At 41.3% G+C, this 17,974-nt stretch overlaps 1 protein-coding gene across 1 annotated transcript in view; it reads left to right on the top strand.

Moving 5' to 3' along the window:
* Positions 1-17,974, top strand: part of CSMD3 (CUB and Sushi multiple domains 3) — a 1,635,173-nt gene that overhangs the window by 1,595,809 nt on the left and 21,390 nt on the right. Inside the window, exons 65-67 of the mRNA XM_073632169.1 lie at positions 2,301-2,480; positions 7,096-7,161; positions 15,208-15,366. Of these exons, the coding sequence (XP_073488270.1) occupies positions 2,301-2,480; positions 7,096-7,161; positions 15,208-15,366 (405 nt within the window). The remainder of the gene's footprint in view (positions 1-2,300; positions 2,481-7,095; positions 7,162-15,207; positions 15,367-17,974) is intronic.

Genomic DNA, 17,974 nt, shown 5'->3' with positions numbered 1-17,974 from the left:
GGACCTCTTAGCAGTGGTGTTGCACTTCCATTCCTATTTTTTTGTAACAGTTTGTTGAAGATCCTTGTGTTTTAGCATAACAGGTTTCCTGTGCACAAAGCTAGATCTTTAAAAGTATGGTTTGATTGGAGATGGTGGATGGTGTTTGGGATGGAGTTCAACCCTACTTAATACCTTTCGAATGAATTGGAACACCAGCGGCAATTCAGATCTTCTCAGATCTTCTCATCTAACATTAGTAACTGATCTAACAGTTTTGGTAGATGGGCACATATTCCCAGACACGCACTCTAAAATCTTGTAGTTAACTTCCCAGAAGAGTTGAGGCTGTTGTAGCAGTAAAGAAGGGTTCCATATTAAGTACAATGAAGGGCTCCTATATTACAGTTTTACCATGTCCCAAACCAAGTTACTATGTGATGCATAATCTTCATAAAATAAACAAAAAAAGCTCTTTTATCTTCACCAATGGAGATTAATCTTACATAGTCCCCCTCCCAGATACTGTAGCTAACAGTGGGGCAACATAGGCAGTGCTGTCAATCCATGAAGCAGTGGACAGGACTAATTCCGTGTACACACGAGCAGACTTTTCGACCGGATTGGTCAGACGGACCAAGTCCGGCGGAGACTAATCTTATATGGTCCCCCTCCTAGATACTGCAGCTAACAGTGGGGCAACATAGGCAGTGCTGTCAATCCATGAAGCAGTGGACAGGACTAATGCCGCGTACACATGAGCAGACTTTTCGACCGGATTGGTCCGACGGACCAAGTCCGGCGGACAATTTGACCATGTGTGGGCTTCATCGGACCTGCAGCAGACTTTTTTGGTCGAAAATCTGACGGACTTTAGATTTGGAACATGTTTCAAATCTTTACGTCGGAACTCCACTGGACCCAGTTCTTATTCTAGGGCAGCTATTGGCTACTGGCTATCAACTTCCTTATTTTAGTCCGGTCATACGTCATCACGTACGAATCCGTCGGACTTTGTTGTGATCGTGTGTAGGCAAGTCCGTTCATTCGGAAAGTCCGTTGGAAGTCCGTCGAAAGTCCATTGGATAGTCTGTCGGACCAATCCGGTCGAAAAGTCCGCTCGTGTGTACGTGGCATAAGTGTGGCCAAGTGCTGATTTCCAAGCTACAGGCTTGTGAATCAGCAGTGACAATATAGCAACATTCTTGCAACATCTTCTCATCTCAATGTAGTGCAAGTACGCACACATGCAAGTGACATCTCTGCCCTGAATTCAGGAGTAGTGCAGCATTGTTGATACCTAATTTGTAGAAGCTGCATTAGGTGAGCTTCACTGGCAGGATCAAGTATTTGTGGGACGTAAGACTGCAGGGGACTAACATAACCTGATAAATGCAGTTGCACATGCAATTAAATGCTGCTATACATATATTGTATATTTAATAGGAGACCATAGTTTTACTTTCATTCCCTTGGTTTTGGAATAGAATATCCAAAAAGCTAATGTCTACAAACTACGGTATTAACCATATAGTGTACCTATATTACAGGAAATACTAGGATTTACTTATAAACCCATTAATTTACCTACACTATTCATTATCAATTTGTTTGGCATTCCATGACCTTTAAAAATGAACCTGTGATATCATGCTTTTATAGAAGAACAATTCTCCCTCTCCATAAAAAATAAAAATAAAAAATAAAATAATATAAAATAATATAAAATTTTAATCTGCAGACTTCTCTTCCAAAGCCCAGAATTTGTAAAGCTTGTCTGAGCCTTCAGAAAACAGGGGGTGGACAGCTGAAATTACAGCTGATTGGAAGGAAAGGGAAGGGACCCTCCCCCCTTCACATGGGAATAGAGTTGAGGCTGTCAGACAGAGGCTGTGTGCTGGCTGCCTCTCCCCGTCTCACTATTTTTCTTTTGGTGTCAGGAAGATTTGTCAGAAGTGACTCATGCTGATATTAGAGGAACAAAGCAGCAGACAGAAATTACACTTAGTGCTCTTAACCGAGACAAGTACACACTATAGAGGTATATGCTTTGTTCCTATTTCATGTCTGAGGTTTACAGCCACTTCAAATGTATGTTTATGCAAAATGTATTTCTGAAAACCTACACAGGGTAGAAATACACTTTTAATAAAAAAGGCACCTACACATAATAATATAATGTATCATCTCGTAGTTGAATTACATGTTGTATGTCAATAATAGAATTATTTTCCAGCCGGTACAGTCCTATTGTCACACCATTCATAAATGATAGTAATGAGTTTTCATGCTCTATCAGTTGCTATTTTTTTGTCTTACAGCCCACAGCTGCAAGCAGCCAGAGTCTCCATTACATTCAAATGTGGTTGGAATAGATCTTCCGTCACTGGGTTATACATTAATTTACACTTGCCAGCCAGGATATCTTCTCTCAGGAGGCACCGAGCACAGAATATGCCAGCCAGATAACACATGGAGCGGAAAAGTTCCCGTTTGCACAGGTAATGTAATATTACTTGTCTCCGGAAATTTGAATTATTCCTGCTTGGTAGAAAAAAAAGAACTACAAGAAAAATGTTTTATTTTTAAAAATATTTTTTCACATTTTTCCTTGAGAGAGGAATAACGAAGAATGCTCTATGTAATCAAGTTATTTTATTATATTTGATATTTGGATTTTTTTTTATATTTTACATTAAGCATAATTATTACAAACACTCATAAATCAGAATGTAAAAGTGTCACTTCCTTATGTAACTTTGCAGCTCAGTACATGAATTGAAGGCGCCTTTTTTCCATAATCATATTTAAGTTGCAATTGTTATTATAATGGTAAAGAACTCCAGGAGATGTCTAAGCAGCTAGAAAGAGGTCAATGGAATGTGTTAATTGCTCTAACCTCCAGGTTGTTCTTTACAAGATAGGGATGTTTGAAATCTGTTCCTGGATGACAGCAGTAGCTTTAGCTCAGTGGTTTCAGACAATGTGGTCTCTGCTTCCTGTTCTTGCTTTTTTAATTTATTTTTATTGAATTAGTTGCTGCAGTGTAATGCCCGGTACACACGATCGGACATTCCGACAACAAAATCCATGGATTTTTTCCGACGGATGTTGGCTCAAACTTGTCTTGCATACACACGGTCACACAAATCTTGTTGGAAATTCTGAACGTCAAGAACGTGGTGATGTACAACACGTATGAAGAGCCGAGAAAAATGAAGTTCAATAGCCAGTGTGGCTCTTCTGCTTCATTCCGAGCATGCGTGTAACTTTGTGCATCTGAATTGTGTACACACGATCGGAATTTACGACAACGGATTTTGTTGTCGGAAAATTTGAGATCCAGATCTCAAATTTTGTGTGATGGAAATTGCGATGTAAAATGTCCGATGGAGCCTACACACGGTCGGAATTTCTGACAACAAGCTCCCATCGAACATTTTCCCTCGGAAAATCCGACCATGTGTACGGGACATAAGTCTTTGGGGGCTTCTCAATTTCCTTGGCATATGTATTTAATGGAGATCTTCTTTAAAATGTATCTAAACCCAAAAACAAAGAGATAATATATTGCAGCTCACCAGTCCTTTGGTGAGGGGATTGCATTTAATTTTTCACGGGAAGAACCCTTTCAACAAGTCAGAAAATTCTTGTTGATCATGCCAGAAATGTAGCGTCCTTGTCACTTCTTGTGAGCTGAAAAGAAAGCAAAAACATCTTACATTTTTGGTCTTAAGTTTAGAAAAGCTTCAAACTGTTAAAAGACCCCCCCAACACCCACACTACCCTCGAAGGCTCCGCAGAGAATGTGCTCAGGTCTCATAAAATAGTACAAAGGCTACCATGCCAGTCACACAAGCTCAGTCCTACACACACCTACAATTCAGGCTCAGTCTAGGGGATATGTTTTTAGTATTTTTTGCTAAAAAACTCCAACAGGAGAATGGTTTAGGGTCACAAGATACTCCAAACCAATCAGTAGCAACAAAAGGAGGACAAACGGCTCTCTAATCTTCCAATAGCAGATTTTCTGGAGGTAACAGAAAATGGCCAGTTTACAGTTGTGCTCATACGTTTACATACCCTGGCAGAATTTATGATTTCTTGGCCATTTTTCAGAAAATATAAATAACACAAAAACATTTTTTTCACTCACGGTTAGTGTTTGGCTGAAGCCATTTATTATTAATCAAATGTGTTTACTCTTTTTAAATCACAATGACAACAGAAACTACCCAAATGACCCTGATCAAAAGTTTACATACCCTGGTGATTTTGGCCTGATAACATGCACACAAGTGGACACAAAGGGGTTTGAAAGGTTATTAAAGATAACCATCCTCACCTGTGATCTGTTTGCTCATAATTAGTGTGTGTGTATAAAAGGTCAATAAGTTTCTGGACTCCTGACAGACCCTTGCATCTTTCATCCAGTGCTGCACTGATGTTTTTGGATTGTGAGTCATGGGGAAAGCAAAAGAATTGTCAAACAATCTGCGGGACAAGGTAGTTGAATTGTATAAAACAGGAAATGGATATAAAAAGGTATCCAAGGAATTGAGAATGCCAATCAGCAATGTTCAAACTCTAATCAAGAAGTGAAAAATTAGGGGTTCTGTTGAAACCTAACCACGGTCAGGTAGGCCAACTAAAATTTCAGCCTCAAATGCCAGAAAATTGTTCAGGATGCAAAGAAAAACCCACAAATAACTTTAGGTAAAATACAGGACTCTGAAAACATGTGGTGTGGCTGTTTCAAGGTGCACAATAAGGAGGCACTTAAAGAAAGATTGGCTGCATGGTCGAGTCGCCAGAAGAAAGCCATTACTACACAAATGGCACAAAATATCCCGCTTACAATACACCAAACAGCACAAAGACAAGCCTCAAACCCTCTGGCACAAAGTCATTTGAAGTGATGAGACTAAAATTTAGCTTTTTGGCCACAGCCATAAACACTATATTTGGAGAGGAGTCAACAAGGCCTGTGATGAAAGGTATACCAATTCTTCTGTGAAGCACAGAGGTGGATCACTGATGTTTTGGGGATGTGTGAGCTACAAAGGCACAGGAAATTTGGTCAAAATGTATGGCAAGATGAATGCAGTATGTTATCAAAAAATACTGGAGAAACATTTGCATTCATCAGCCAGGAAGCTGCGCATGGGACGTACTTGGACATTCCAACATGACAATGATCCAAAACACAAGGCCAAGTCGACATGTCATTGGCTACAGCAGAATAAAGTGAAGGTTCTGGAGTGGCCATCTCAGTCTCCTGACCTCAATATCATTGAGCCACTCTGGGGAGATCTCAAATGTGCATTTCATGCAAGACGGCCCAAGAATTTACAGGAACTGGAGGCTTTTTGCCAAGAGGAATGGGCAGCTTTACCATCCGAGAAGATAAAGAGCCTCATCCACAAATACCACAAAAGACTTTAAGCTGTCATTGATGTTAAAGGGGGCAATACACAGTATTAAGAACTGGGGTGTGTAAACTTTTGATCAGGGTCATTTAGGTAGTTTCTGTTGTCATTATGATTTAAAAAGAGTAAACACAGTTGTTTCATAATAAATGGCTTCAGCCAAACACTAACCATGAGTGAAAGAAAAGTTTTTTGTTATCATTCATATTCTCTGAAAAATGGGCAAGAAATCATTCATTTTGCCAGGGTGTGTACACTTATGAGCACAAACGTATCTAGGACCCTACAGCAGCAGTCCATATAGCAACCTTTGGTACTTAATTCCTTTCTGGCACTTGCACAACTAATAGTCCCCAGCTAGGTCTTTTCCCACAGTTTTCCTGGAGCTGTCTGCCACCCATCCTGAGGTAGATCCACAGTGAGGTAGATAACAAGACCCTTCTCCAGGCCAGAACTTAAAGACAGTTCCCTCCAGCATGCGTAATTGTTTGGCAATCTTCTCCAGGCCCTCGGCCTATCAGCTGCTGGGTCCAAAACTGCGGTCTCTTGCCTTAGTATTTTTCTACTAGGAGCAACAGCCCCAGGAGGACTGGAACCCTCCCTGATGAGTAAAAAACATTCTGGCCAGGCTTCCTAAATATTTATCACTTCCCCAGCCACATTCTGGATGCCTGGGGCATGATAAATATTCAACTGATCATTTGAATCTCCCTGCCTTATATTCTGAAAGCTTCTTTCAAAGGCAGGTGGGAGGAATCAAGCCCTCAGACCAAAACAATCAATTACTGATCCACTCTCTACAGTGGAGCCAAAAACAAAATTGAACCTAGCAGTCTAACTAGAGGAGGGCGTTAGATGTGTAATGGCGTGTGTACACCATTTAAAACAGGCTGATTATCGGTATGTACCGTTGATAGCATATGGTATTGCATAGGGAGATTTGGGAAAACATTACTGCATGTGACCTTACACTTTAAACACCTTAGTGCTATAATCTTTTTTATATAATTAAGTGGGTGTGGCCCTCAGTAGACATTGGGTGCCCCCCTGTGAAGATTAATTTATGATTATTATACATTTGATGCACAAACAAACATGATTAGGGAAAAAACACAAAAAATAGAGAACTTAAATTATATGTTTACAAATTGCAATAAATGAAAATCAATTAAAAAACTATGGATTATTGCCTGTATGTATGTGACCAACTGCTTGTGGACTGGAACCAAATGGGGCATATTTTGTAAATGAGAACTGAGAATTTGGATAGCAAATACTTGCGCTATCCAAATTCTTGTCTGATAACAAGGAAGGCACTTCAAGAGCATCTTTTTTGAACATGTTAAAACATCAGTAGGTACATATGACCTTTATCTTTAAAGTACTGGTAGAAGTGTGATCCTTGCTGCAACAGATTTGCTTCAATGAAGGCCTATTCTGCTGAGTCTGTCAGCATCCAGAATAATATTACACTTACATTTTACATCCACTTGAGTGCATCCATTTTGAATAGTTATTTTACCTGTCCATATACAGAGGAGCACTCTTAATCTATCCCTTCTTAAATAATAATAATAATAAGAATAAGAATAAGAATAATAATAATAATAATAATAATAATAATAATAATGTTAACACCTAAAATGTTAATAACTTATTTAACCATGAATCTCATGTTTATTTGCAGCTGGTTCTAAACCATTTGAAAATAAAACCAAACCGGTTATAGGAACTCCAAGTCCAAAGTTAAATGGTAAGCAACAAATTGTATTTTTTATTAATCCCCATGTCACTGCTCCATAGAAATGTGTACGATTGCATAGTTTAGGATTAGTATACCTGCTGGTTTCCTCTATTGTTTTCAAGGTAGTTGCAAGAATGGTGCAATACACATAACTCAAACCTACGTAGAGGGTCTACATCATTCCTAGAACCCATTGTTTGCAGACAATGGATATTGATAGTATTTGTGGAGAAAACTGATGAGTAAAGTCAAATGGACAGAGTAAAGCAATACAATGGATTGCAAACATTTGTAACATCAATAATGTTTATTGTTACACCATTCATATCAGAGCATCTCCCAGAGCTCACATGACTCCTTGGCTCTCTTCTCTAGAAGGGGAGGAGGGGAGGAGAGAGCCGATCGGTCATGTGAGCGCCGGGAGACTCTCTGATAAAAGGTACAAATCTGCAATAGATCAGACACTGGGACACATATTGTAATATAACAGAGGGGATGGCATGAATAGATAGTTTTTAAAGCAGCAGGAGGGGAGGGACGGGCACTGTCTCGAGCTGACAGGCAGGGAGGGAGGGGGAAGAGAAGGACAGAGCAGGCCTGCAGATGGCAGAGGCACATAAACTGACCACGGTGTCAGGGCTCAGCAGCCATAATAAACCATGGTCAGTTTACAGGGGGGAGGGCAGAACCGGGCAGGATCAGCCAGGTATTTTAGGTTATACAGGGGGCCAAATGACACAGCACAAACAGTGTTCTGTATAAAATTCTTTAACCTCCCTGGCGGTATGATTCTGTCTGGAATTTTGTGCTGAAAGCGGTACAATTATTTTGCATGGAAATTTGATGCTATGTATTATAGGCCTGCAATTCTTAGTAATTACTTACTTAAACCTGACCAAACAAGACTCTAGTAGACATCCCAGATGTGATAAAGTTTGAAACACAAAATCATGATTTTAAATTTTTAAATAATATAATTTTATTCAATAATGTAATACAAGCTAAAGAAATTTGTCAGACAAAGAAAATTCAATAAACATCCTGAGTGTGATAAATTTTGAAGCAAGGTACAGCACACAGTCCCACATCACAATCAGGACAATAGAACCTGCTTTCTTTTCTGATTTTTTTTCCCTTGTCATCTCTGTGTGAACAGCAAACCACGCACATCCTGGTAGGTGCTGCCTTTTTTGCGGTTGGCGGTATATAGTTCATAAAGTGCCGACCTGTTAGGCGTTCTGGGTTGGCAACACCAACAGCACGTCATCCAGGTCTGTTCACATCTACTGATGGCATCTGGTGTTTGACAAAAATCCTCACAGCCACCTTCCAGATAAAATCTGCATGAACAAGAGGCCTGTCACTCCCTGCTCAGTACAAGATGTAAGCGTTCCAAAGGCATTGTTCCAGAAGATGCCTGAAAATCTTTTTGTAATATTTTTTCTGCTGTTTCCGCATAGTCGGATAAAAGGTCATTGCCTGATCAGCTCAGTCGACACCTCCCATAGTGCAATTATAGTCTATCACGACTTGTGGCTTCAGCACATCTTTCCCACCTTTTGTGTGGACCGTGGCAGTGGAGGTATTGTGCACAGTACTCATGAGACACACGTCCTTCTTGTCTCGCCAACGTATTGCCATCATCTTACTCTTCTGCCAGGCAAACATTTCTCCGGGTTTTAGTTTTTTTCTTGCCAAACATAGATGGCATGTCACGTCTGTTAAGCCTAACTGTACCATAGGCATCAGTCTTGTTTTGGATCAAAACCTCAAACAGTTCCGACGACGTATAGAAATTGTCCATGGTCACACAACATCCCTGGTTCAGTAATGGCTCCAGCAGTGTAAGGACAGATGATGTGGCCATCCCATAGTTGCTGTACCTGGGGTTGAACTTCGTGCCTTTACCGCTGTAAATGACCGAGTTCCATATGTACCCGGTGGATGACTCGCAGGGCATGTATGATTTGATGCCAAACCACGCTCTTTTGGATGCAATATACTGGATCCAGCTTAGGCGTCCTTTGTAGGCCATCAAACTCTCATCCACGCTGACGTCCCTTTCTGGCACGTAGGCCCGCTGGAAATTGTTCCCAATAATTTGGCATACCTCCCAGATTTTTTTTAGCTTGGGCGCAGGATGCGTGGCCTCATCAAACTCTTCATTGTTAGTGAAGTGAAAATATTTCATGATGAGGAAAAAATGGTATTCGGACATCACAGTACCAAAAAACGGAGTGGCCAGTAACTTGCTGGTGGTCCAGTACCATTTCTGGCGTGGTTTCCCCACCACCCAGTGAAGAATAATGAGTCAGAGAAACAGCCAGATGTCCTCTTTAGTCACCGGTTCCCACCTTCTGCTTCGGGAAAACCTGGCATGCGGCGTAGCGGATTGCTGCTGTTGGTAGCGATTTGTCTCTATGACAATTTTTTCAATTACCTCCTATGTGAGAAATAATTGCAGGTATGCCAGAGGGTTGTCACGCTCAACTTCGACCTTCATCCCAGGTGATCCAGTGAAGGGAAATCTTGGGGGCGCTACCTGGTCCGTATCGCACTCAATAGGGCGCCAAGTGCGCACATCGCTGATGTCAGGTGCAGGATCATCACCGCTGTCACCGCTGTCACTTGTCAGATCAGTGTCAGGTGACAAATCTCCCCACGACTCACCATCGCTGAGTTCTGGGAGCAACTCCGTGTCGCTGTCACTGTCGCTGTCATTCAACTGCTCCAAAGGCGATTTTGTAGCGAAATGGCGCTTTTTGGATTCCATCTTCTCAATATTTTATTGGAGGCAAGGGGCACTGGGGCAAGGGGCACTGTATCAGTGAGATCTGAGATGATACAATGTAATCCTCTCAGATTACACTGTATCACCTCTTTTTATATGTGTGTTATTGTGTTTGAACTTTTGAACTTTTTGAATTTCCCGCCTAGTTCCGCTCCCGTGCGCCGCTGCTGCTCGCAGGGAACGGAAATAGGAAGTGAGATGCGGTGATCGCGCTGGCGATCACAGCGGAGCACAGCCGAGGACAGTGGAGGGCATCGCTGGAACACAGGAGAAGGTAAGGGCTCCGCTGGATGCTCTGCAATGTTACCCCGAGCGTGACTCGGGGTTACCGCTCCTGACAGTAAAAGTCAGACCCGAGTCACGCTCGGAATTACCGCCAAGGAGGTTAAGGGAACAGGATCTTTTTTTTTTTTTTTTTTTTTTTTAGGGTAACAAACACTTTTAGGCCTGGGGTGAAACATAAATTTACTCGCAAATTGTTCTAAACATAATCTGCGCTTATTGATTTATCTACATATATATAAAAATGTATGTATTTTATATACTTATATTATATCTGCGGCACCTTGAAAATTCCATTCATATGTTATTAAGAGTAGTTGTTTCCTTTTATTGCAAAACTACAGGTTCACTATTAGGGTTTGTTCATACCATGCGTGCATAAAAACTGATGCTAAAACTGCGCAGATTTCACTTACAGAGACATGAGTTTACATCAGTTTTCATGCGTGATTCAGTCACTTATTATGCACAATGACATCAGTTTTCATGCACGTCTTTTTTTATGCACAGACTGACATCCTGTGTCCTCACCCCCTTATAATCACCCCCCTCATTAGTGGTATCCACATCAGAGAGTCCTCATCAGGTTCTCCTCAACATCTCCCCCTCATCAAAGACTCCCTCATCAGTGACCCCCTTTCATCAAAAACTCCTCATCAGAGCCCCCACATCAGTTTTCCCCTCATCAGATAATCCTCATCAGGGACCCCCTTGTTGTGTCCCCCATCACTAGTCTCCACCTCATCTGTCTCCTGTCATCAGTGCCCGCCTCATCTGTCTCCTGGCATTAGTGTCCCCTTCATCTGCCCATCACCATTAGTGCCCCCCATCTGTCCCCCACCATCAGTATCCCCCTAACCTGTCCCCCTCCATTAGTGACCGCTCATCTGTCACCTACTATTAGCTCCCCCCTATCTGTCCCTCATCATCAGTGTCCCCCACCATTAGTGCCCCCTTATCTGCCCCCTTCATCAGTGTCCTCTCACCTGTCCCCTTCATCAGTGTCCTCTCACCTGTCCCCCATCATCAGTGTCCTCTCACCTGTCTCCCTTCATCAGTGTCCTCTCACCTGTCCCCCATCATCAGTGTCCTCTCACCTGTCTGACTTCATCAGTGTCCTCTCACCTGTCCCACATCATTAGTGTCCTCTCACTTGTCCCCCATCATCAGTGTCCTCTCACCTGTCTCTTTCTACTATCAACATCAGAGTCCTTTCATCTGTCACAGCCATCAGTGTCAGCAATGACCCCCCCCCCCTTCCACCATCACAGACCCAAGCGGCAGCCGCAGCTTCATCCCAGCTGGCATCCGACAGGAGGGAAAGTAGGTGGGCTGTACAGACACTTCCTGTCACACAGGGTTAATGCAGAGCGGTGCTGTCTGATTTACCTGCGTTCCTGTGCAGAGCTGTGAGGAAAACTACAGTCATGGTGCATAATCCTGCACAGCTCTGCACTGGACATTGCACTTGCATTTTGGTGTGAACGAGACACATAGGAAACCATTTCTTGTGTGTCCTGCAGAAAAATGCAGATCTCTGCAGATGGTGTGAGCGAGCCCTAAAGGTGCAACACTTTAGGGCCTGTGTAGATGGGCTTTGGGCTTGTGTCGATGACATCAATTTGACATTAGAGATGCATCTGAGATCATTCAGAACTTATTGACAGGAGTATTTAAACTGCAGTCAATCTCCTTCTAACCTACATTTTATCTGCTTCAAGTGGGTTTTGCATTCCCCTGCAAAACCCACCTTAACCAAACAAAAGCACGTCACCAAAGGCCCAAAAGTTGCTTTTTTGGCAAAATGATGCTTGCCACTATGTTGCTACAAACAGTGATAATCAGGACCAAATACAGCAACATCCTCAGAGCTGCTTTCCTGAGATGCCACATAGAGATAATCAGCAGCATAATACAGAGGCCCCTGTCAAGCTTTAGACATTTTCCTGCTTCTTTTTGAAATTGGTAAACCCCTTTAATATGAGATTTGAAATTTCATTAACCATATCCCTTTCTGGCAGCTGAGGAAGGTAATTCCATTCCCTCTCACTAACGATTCACTAAATCATGTGCAAAGCTGTAAGTCTAACACACCATGAAATGTGAAAAAGATTTTTCCACGAGAGATCAGGTTAATTACTCACAAAAAGGCCTAATTGATTAGCTCATCATTTAACTTCCCCAATGTCGGAAATGTAAAAATAATGAAACCCATTATGTTTAAAAAAACTGAAACACAATTAACTTTCTGTTTTATGACACATACATCTCAGATATGTAAAAAAAAATGTATGTGTATATGTTAGTAAGTGGCTGGCCATTGTATAGATATACAAGTATGTTGTATTAATACAAATGGTTGCAATCCTTGTGGTACAGCAATACATTAACATTCATGTGGTGTGACAATCTAAAGTAAACAGGGTCACTTATCCAGCACTTAGATAGATTCAATGTTCCAAAATTAAAATCAGTTAGAAGCTACTAATAATAAAAACTTAATAAAACATGAGCCACAAAGTCCAAACAAATAGTCCCTCCAGCAAAGCAGTGCTTCTTATTGTATAACATGCTGAGAGTGAATCATATTCTGAAATGTTCCCAAGAAAAAACAAAGCGGGAGATCCTATTAAGAGGTGCTTAAACAGCAGTTCGTGTTGGAAATCGTCAGATGTATGGGGATTACACCTTCACCACACCACGTGACTTTGCTCCCTTAGGAGTTGCACTCACCAGATTTATATCAGAATATAGCCTTTTGGATATGTTATGCCCATGCGGTCACTAGCGGGAAGCCGTCTGCCAGGATATCTCAAAAGAATTACCAAAGATTGGTTTATACACTCTGGTCCTGTGATTCACTCCCGCTCCATAGCCATAATCATTCCAGTGGGCTCAGACATAAGGAAGGAAACAATTCTCATAGCGTGAATCCATATAAAATTTTATTCCATAAAAGAACCCCCCCTTACCCCTCTGCACTTACAAACAAAATGTAAAACAATCGCATTCTATGTAAACATATTGCACTGTATAATGTGTCTCGATACTCTCTCACCGCTTGTGTAGGCATATTGATAAAGACGGAATGACAGAACGCATCTAGGCGTGATCACACTGCTTGCTGCATCTGTCATCTGTTCCGATCTACTCCCGGGAATCATGATCAGATCTACACAAGCAGTGAAATGCATCACACTCCATGTGTGAACTAAGGCAACCCAGGGCAAATCACATACTGGCAGAATTTCCTCACTTTTCCATTATCTGTCTTAACCAGAAACTAATAGATAAGAACCCCTCATAGTGGTTTTAGCTTTTATTTATTTATTTACTTTTTTCAATATATTTATTGGGTTTTCAAAAATAAACAGGAATGTTCTTAGTGCGGACACAGCCGCCAAACATAGAAGTAACTTGAGTCGACATCTAATTATAGGTAACAGAACGAAGCAGTTAGTAAGAATAAATGGATACTAATACTATACTAGTAGAGTAATAGTTAAATCAAATACCACATGTGGAGATTTAATGCAAGGCATTGAGCAGATTAGGGCATCAACAGTACTGTAGACAAGGCACAAGCTTTAGGGAAGGGGAGAGGTGTCCCTATGGCCTAGGGGGTATACCAGTTTTTCCATGGCGACCAAGTAAGTTGAAAGGCACAGGAGGATTTCGATTGCATAGCCAGTGATTTTTCACATAAATAATGTTGTTGGGTAACAATTGCAACCTCTGACGGATTAGGGGCTAGGTTTTGTTTCCAATGTCTGGTTATAATCAATTTGGCAGATAGTAGAATATTAGCTACAAGTGGTTTTAGCATTTTTAATTAAGGGCTTGGTGAAATGCTTCTGTGGATGTACATTTTAATTGCGTTTTAAAAATATAAAAAGGCTGATATATTATTCTGGACATTGAGTAGCATTGATCTACATGTTAAAGTGCATCATAACCAATAAGAAAGAGATAGGCAAACTTCCACATAGAGTTATACACTTTATTTTAGGCTGCTCATGGTTAAATGTAGATCCAATAGAACTAAGATACTCATTGCTGGCACACAGTTAAGATGAACTTGACCGAGGTTGAGAATCTTCCTAGAAATTTTAGATTGACCATACATGTTACAGTTTTAATGGACAACTTCCTTAAAGGAGTTGTAAAGGCCGAAGGTTTTTTATCTTAATGCATTCTATGCATTATGATAAAAAACTTTTTGTGTGTAGCAGAATTTTATCTTAATGCATTCTATGTGTAAAGGTAAAAAGCCTTCTGTATGCAGCAGCCTCCCTCTGCCCCCACCCCAATACTTACCTGAGCCCCATCTAGACCCAGCGATGTTGTAGGAGTGTCTTGGCTGCCCAGGACTGCCCTCCTCATTGGCTGAGACAGCAGGGCAGCGACATTGGCTCCCGCTGCTGTCAATCAAAGTCAGTCAGCCAATGAGGAGAAAAAGGGGTCAGGCCACGGCTCTGTGTCTGCATGGACACAGGGAGCTGTGGCTCGGCTCGGGTGCCTCCATAGAAAGCTGATTACTGTGGGGGCACTCAATAGGAGGAAGGGGCCAGGAGCACTGAAGATGGACCTGAGAAGAGAAGGATCTGGGCAGTGGATTTGCACAGAGCAGGTAAGTATAACATGTTTGTTATTTTTAACAATAAAAACTGAGACTTTAGTATAATTTTAGTTTAAAAAGTGTCTATAAAGTTCCGATGAGGCCATTTTGCCATGTTTTACATTTGTATTTAGAGATGTGGCAGTCAGTCTATGGACTCCAGAACACTAAGCAAATCTCCCAGACTTCTTTGGGATTGGGAGGGTGGACGAGATACTCTTGCAGGCACCCAGAATGTCTGAGGTACATTTGAGGCCTTAGTCTTTGGAGCAGTATTATTTGACTTTGATTGTTTAATAGGAGATACAGAAAAATTACAGATTTGCTGGCTCTTACATTGAGCTCTAACATTCTCAATTTCCAGTTCCAGATGATGTCTTTTCTCGTAATTATGTATGGAAAGGCTTTTACAACTTGAAGGGAAAGAATCAGCCAATGAATTTGACAGTAAACAACTACAATGTATCCACAGGAAGGGTAAACGCAACACTTATCAACAGCAACACCGAGTTTCTTCTTTCAGGTAATTACCGCTGTTCTAGTAATGCTTAACAAAAAAGTAATGTGTAATACCTTGTCACTTTGTTCTCCAGCCTCCATGCTATTGCTGTCTGAATTGCTTCCTAATTATATAGTCCATGCCATATGAAAGATAAAAAAGCGTGGCTCCTTTGGATTCAAAATGCTATCTCTGCATATTCATTCTCTAAGCACTGGTGACATTTTCCGGCAAAGTTTTATAACTTATAAAAAGAGTCAATGAAACTTTGCTGATTTTTTTTATTACATATCTGATCTAAAATCATTTACTTCGCTGAAATTGGTTCATTTTTAAATATTATGAACAAAATAGCTAGCTGTTCAGTGACATTTATGAAATACTTTTTATTATCAGCCCTGAATTTGCACGCAGGGTTGAACCCTCAGAAATAAAAAAAAGTTCCTAAAGGCTAGTTAAGTTGTTCACAATTTTTAACTCTAGAGGGATTATTTATAAAGGAGAGAATATGGCAAAGCCTTTTTAATATGTATCATCTAGCTTGGGCTATTTATAAACCTTTCCCACCACTCACATTCTTCATAGGTTTACCAGTTTTCTTTTTCCACTCTGATGTAGGCCCCCTGGAAAAAGTCAGTATTTTGCCAGGATCAGAAGATTCTTTGTATTCTTTGTATTATTCGCAAATCAGTTGCTGTTTAACATTTGCCAAAAGTGGGGGCAAATTTATGTTTGCCAGGTTGTAAATACCAGAAATGTTATCAATGATTGTACAGCCATGGCCAAAAGTTTGGAGAATGATACAAATATAAATTTTCACAAAGTCTGCTACTTCAGTGTTTTTAGATCTTCTTGTCAGATGTTACTATGGTATACTGAAGTATAATTACAAGCATTTCATAACTGTCAAAGGCTTTTATTGACAATTACATTAAGTTTATGCAAAGAGTCAATATTTGCAGTGTTGACCCTTCTTTTTCAAGACCTCTGCAATTCGCCCTGACATGATGTCAATCAACTTTTGGGTCACATCCTGACTAATGGCAGCCCATTCTTTCTTATTCATTGCTTGGAGTTTGACAGAATTTGCGTGTGTGTGTGTGTGGGGGGGGGGGGTTCACCCTCCTCTTTAGGATTGACCACAAGTTCTCAATGGCATTAAGTTTGGGGGAGTTTCCTGGCCATAGACCCAAAATTTCAATGTTTTGTTCCCCAAGCCACTTAGTTATCACTTTTGCTTTTTGACAAGGTGCTCCATCATACTGGAAAAGCCATTGTTCATCACCAAACTGTTCTTGGATGTTGGGAGAAGTTGCTCTCGGAGGATGTTTTTGTACCATTCTTTATTCATGGCTGTGTTCTCTCAAAATTGTGAGTGAGCCCACTCCCTTGACTAAGAAGCAACCCCACACATGAATGGTCTCAGAATGCTTTACTGTTGGTATGACACAGGACTGATGGTAGTGCTCACCTTTTCTTTTCAAGGACAAGGTTTTTTCCAGATGCCCCAAACAATCAGAAAGGGGATTCATCAAAGAAAATGACTTTACCCCAGTCCTCATCAGTCCAATCCTTGTACCTTTTGCAGAATATTGGCCTGTCCCTTTTTCTGGAGAGAAGTGGCTTCTTTGCTGCCCTTCTTGACACCAGGCCATCCTCCAAAAGCCTTTGCCTCATTGTGCATGCAGATGTACTCACACCTGCCTGCTGCCATTCCTGACCAAGCTCTGCACTAGTGGTGCCCCGATCCCACAGCTGAATCAACTGTAGGAGACAGTCCTAGCACTTGCTGGACTTTCTTGGGTGCCCTAAAGCCTTCATCACAAATGCAGTGCAAATGTTTATTTATGGGATTAAAGCGTTTATTAAAAAAAGATATTGATCCTGTTCACTTAAAGCATGTTATACAGCACAGTGCTTGTGCTGTGTAATTTGGCCTTCTGTAACACCTAAAAAACCTGGCTGTTCCTGCCTGGCTATGTCCTCCCTTCTGTAAACAGACCACGGTATATCATGGCTGCTGAGCCCTGACACCATGGTCAGTTTATGCATCTCCATCATCCACAGATCTCCTGTCCTCCTCTGTGCTCTGTCACCCCTCCCTCCCTGCCTGTCTGCTTCTGTGTCAGTGCCCGCTGAAGTTTCATTCAAACTTTATACCATCCTGTCTGTTTAATAATCCTATGTGCCCCTGAGTCTGTGTTTTATAAAAGTAAGCTGTTCTTTATCAGTTTTCAGAGCTTTTATCACCGCTCACGTAACCCGCCGCCTCTCTCCTCCCCTCCTCCTCCCCTCCAACTCCTCTCCCGACTGACGTCAGCGGGGAATCCTTGGCCCCGCCCTCTGCAGATGTCAGATGGAGAGAGAAGAGAACCGGCGGGTCATATGATTGGCACTTTGAAAACTGGTAAAGAATGGATTTTTTTATAAAACACAGACAAGGGGGCACATAGGATTATTAAACAAACAGGATGGTATAAAGTTGAATAAGTGGCTTAACAACCACTTTAAGTTCCATTTCATGGCAAAGAGGGACATTGCAATTAATTGCAATTCATCTGATCAATCTTCATAACATTCTGGAGTGTATGCAAATTTCCTTCATAAAAACTGAGGCAGCAGACTTTGTGAA

Source organism: Aquarana catesbeiana, linkage group LG05 (genome assembly GCF_042186555.1).
Source record: "Aquarana catesbeiana isolate 2022-GZ linkage group LG05, ASM4218655v1, whole genome shotgun sequence".
NCBI classification, from domain to species: domain Eukaryota; kingdom Metazoa; phylum Chordata; class Amphibia; order Anura; family Ranidae; genus Aquarana; species Aquarana catesbeiana.
This window is presented reverse-complemented; position numbering and strand designations above follow the sequence as displayed.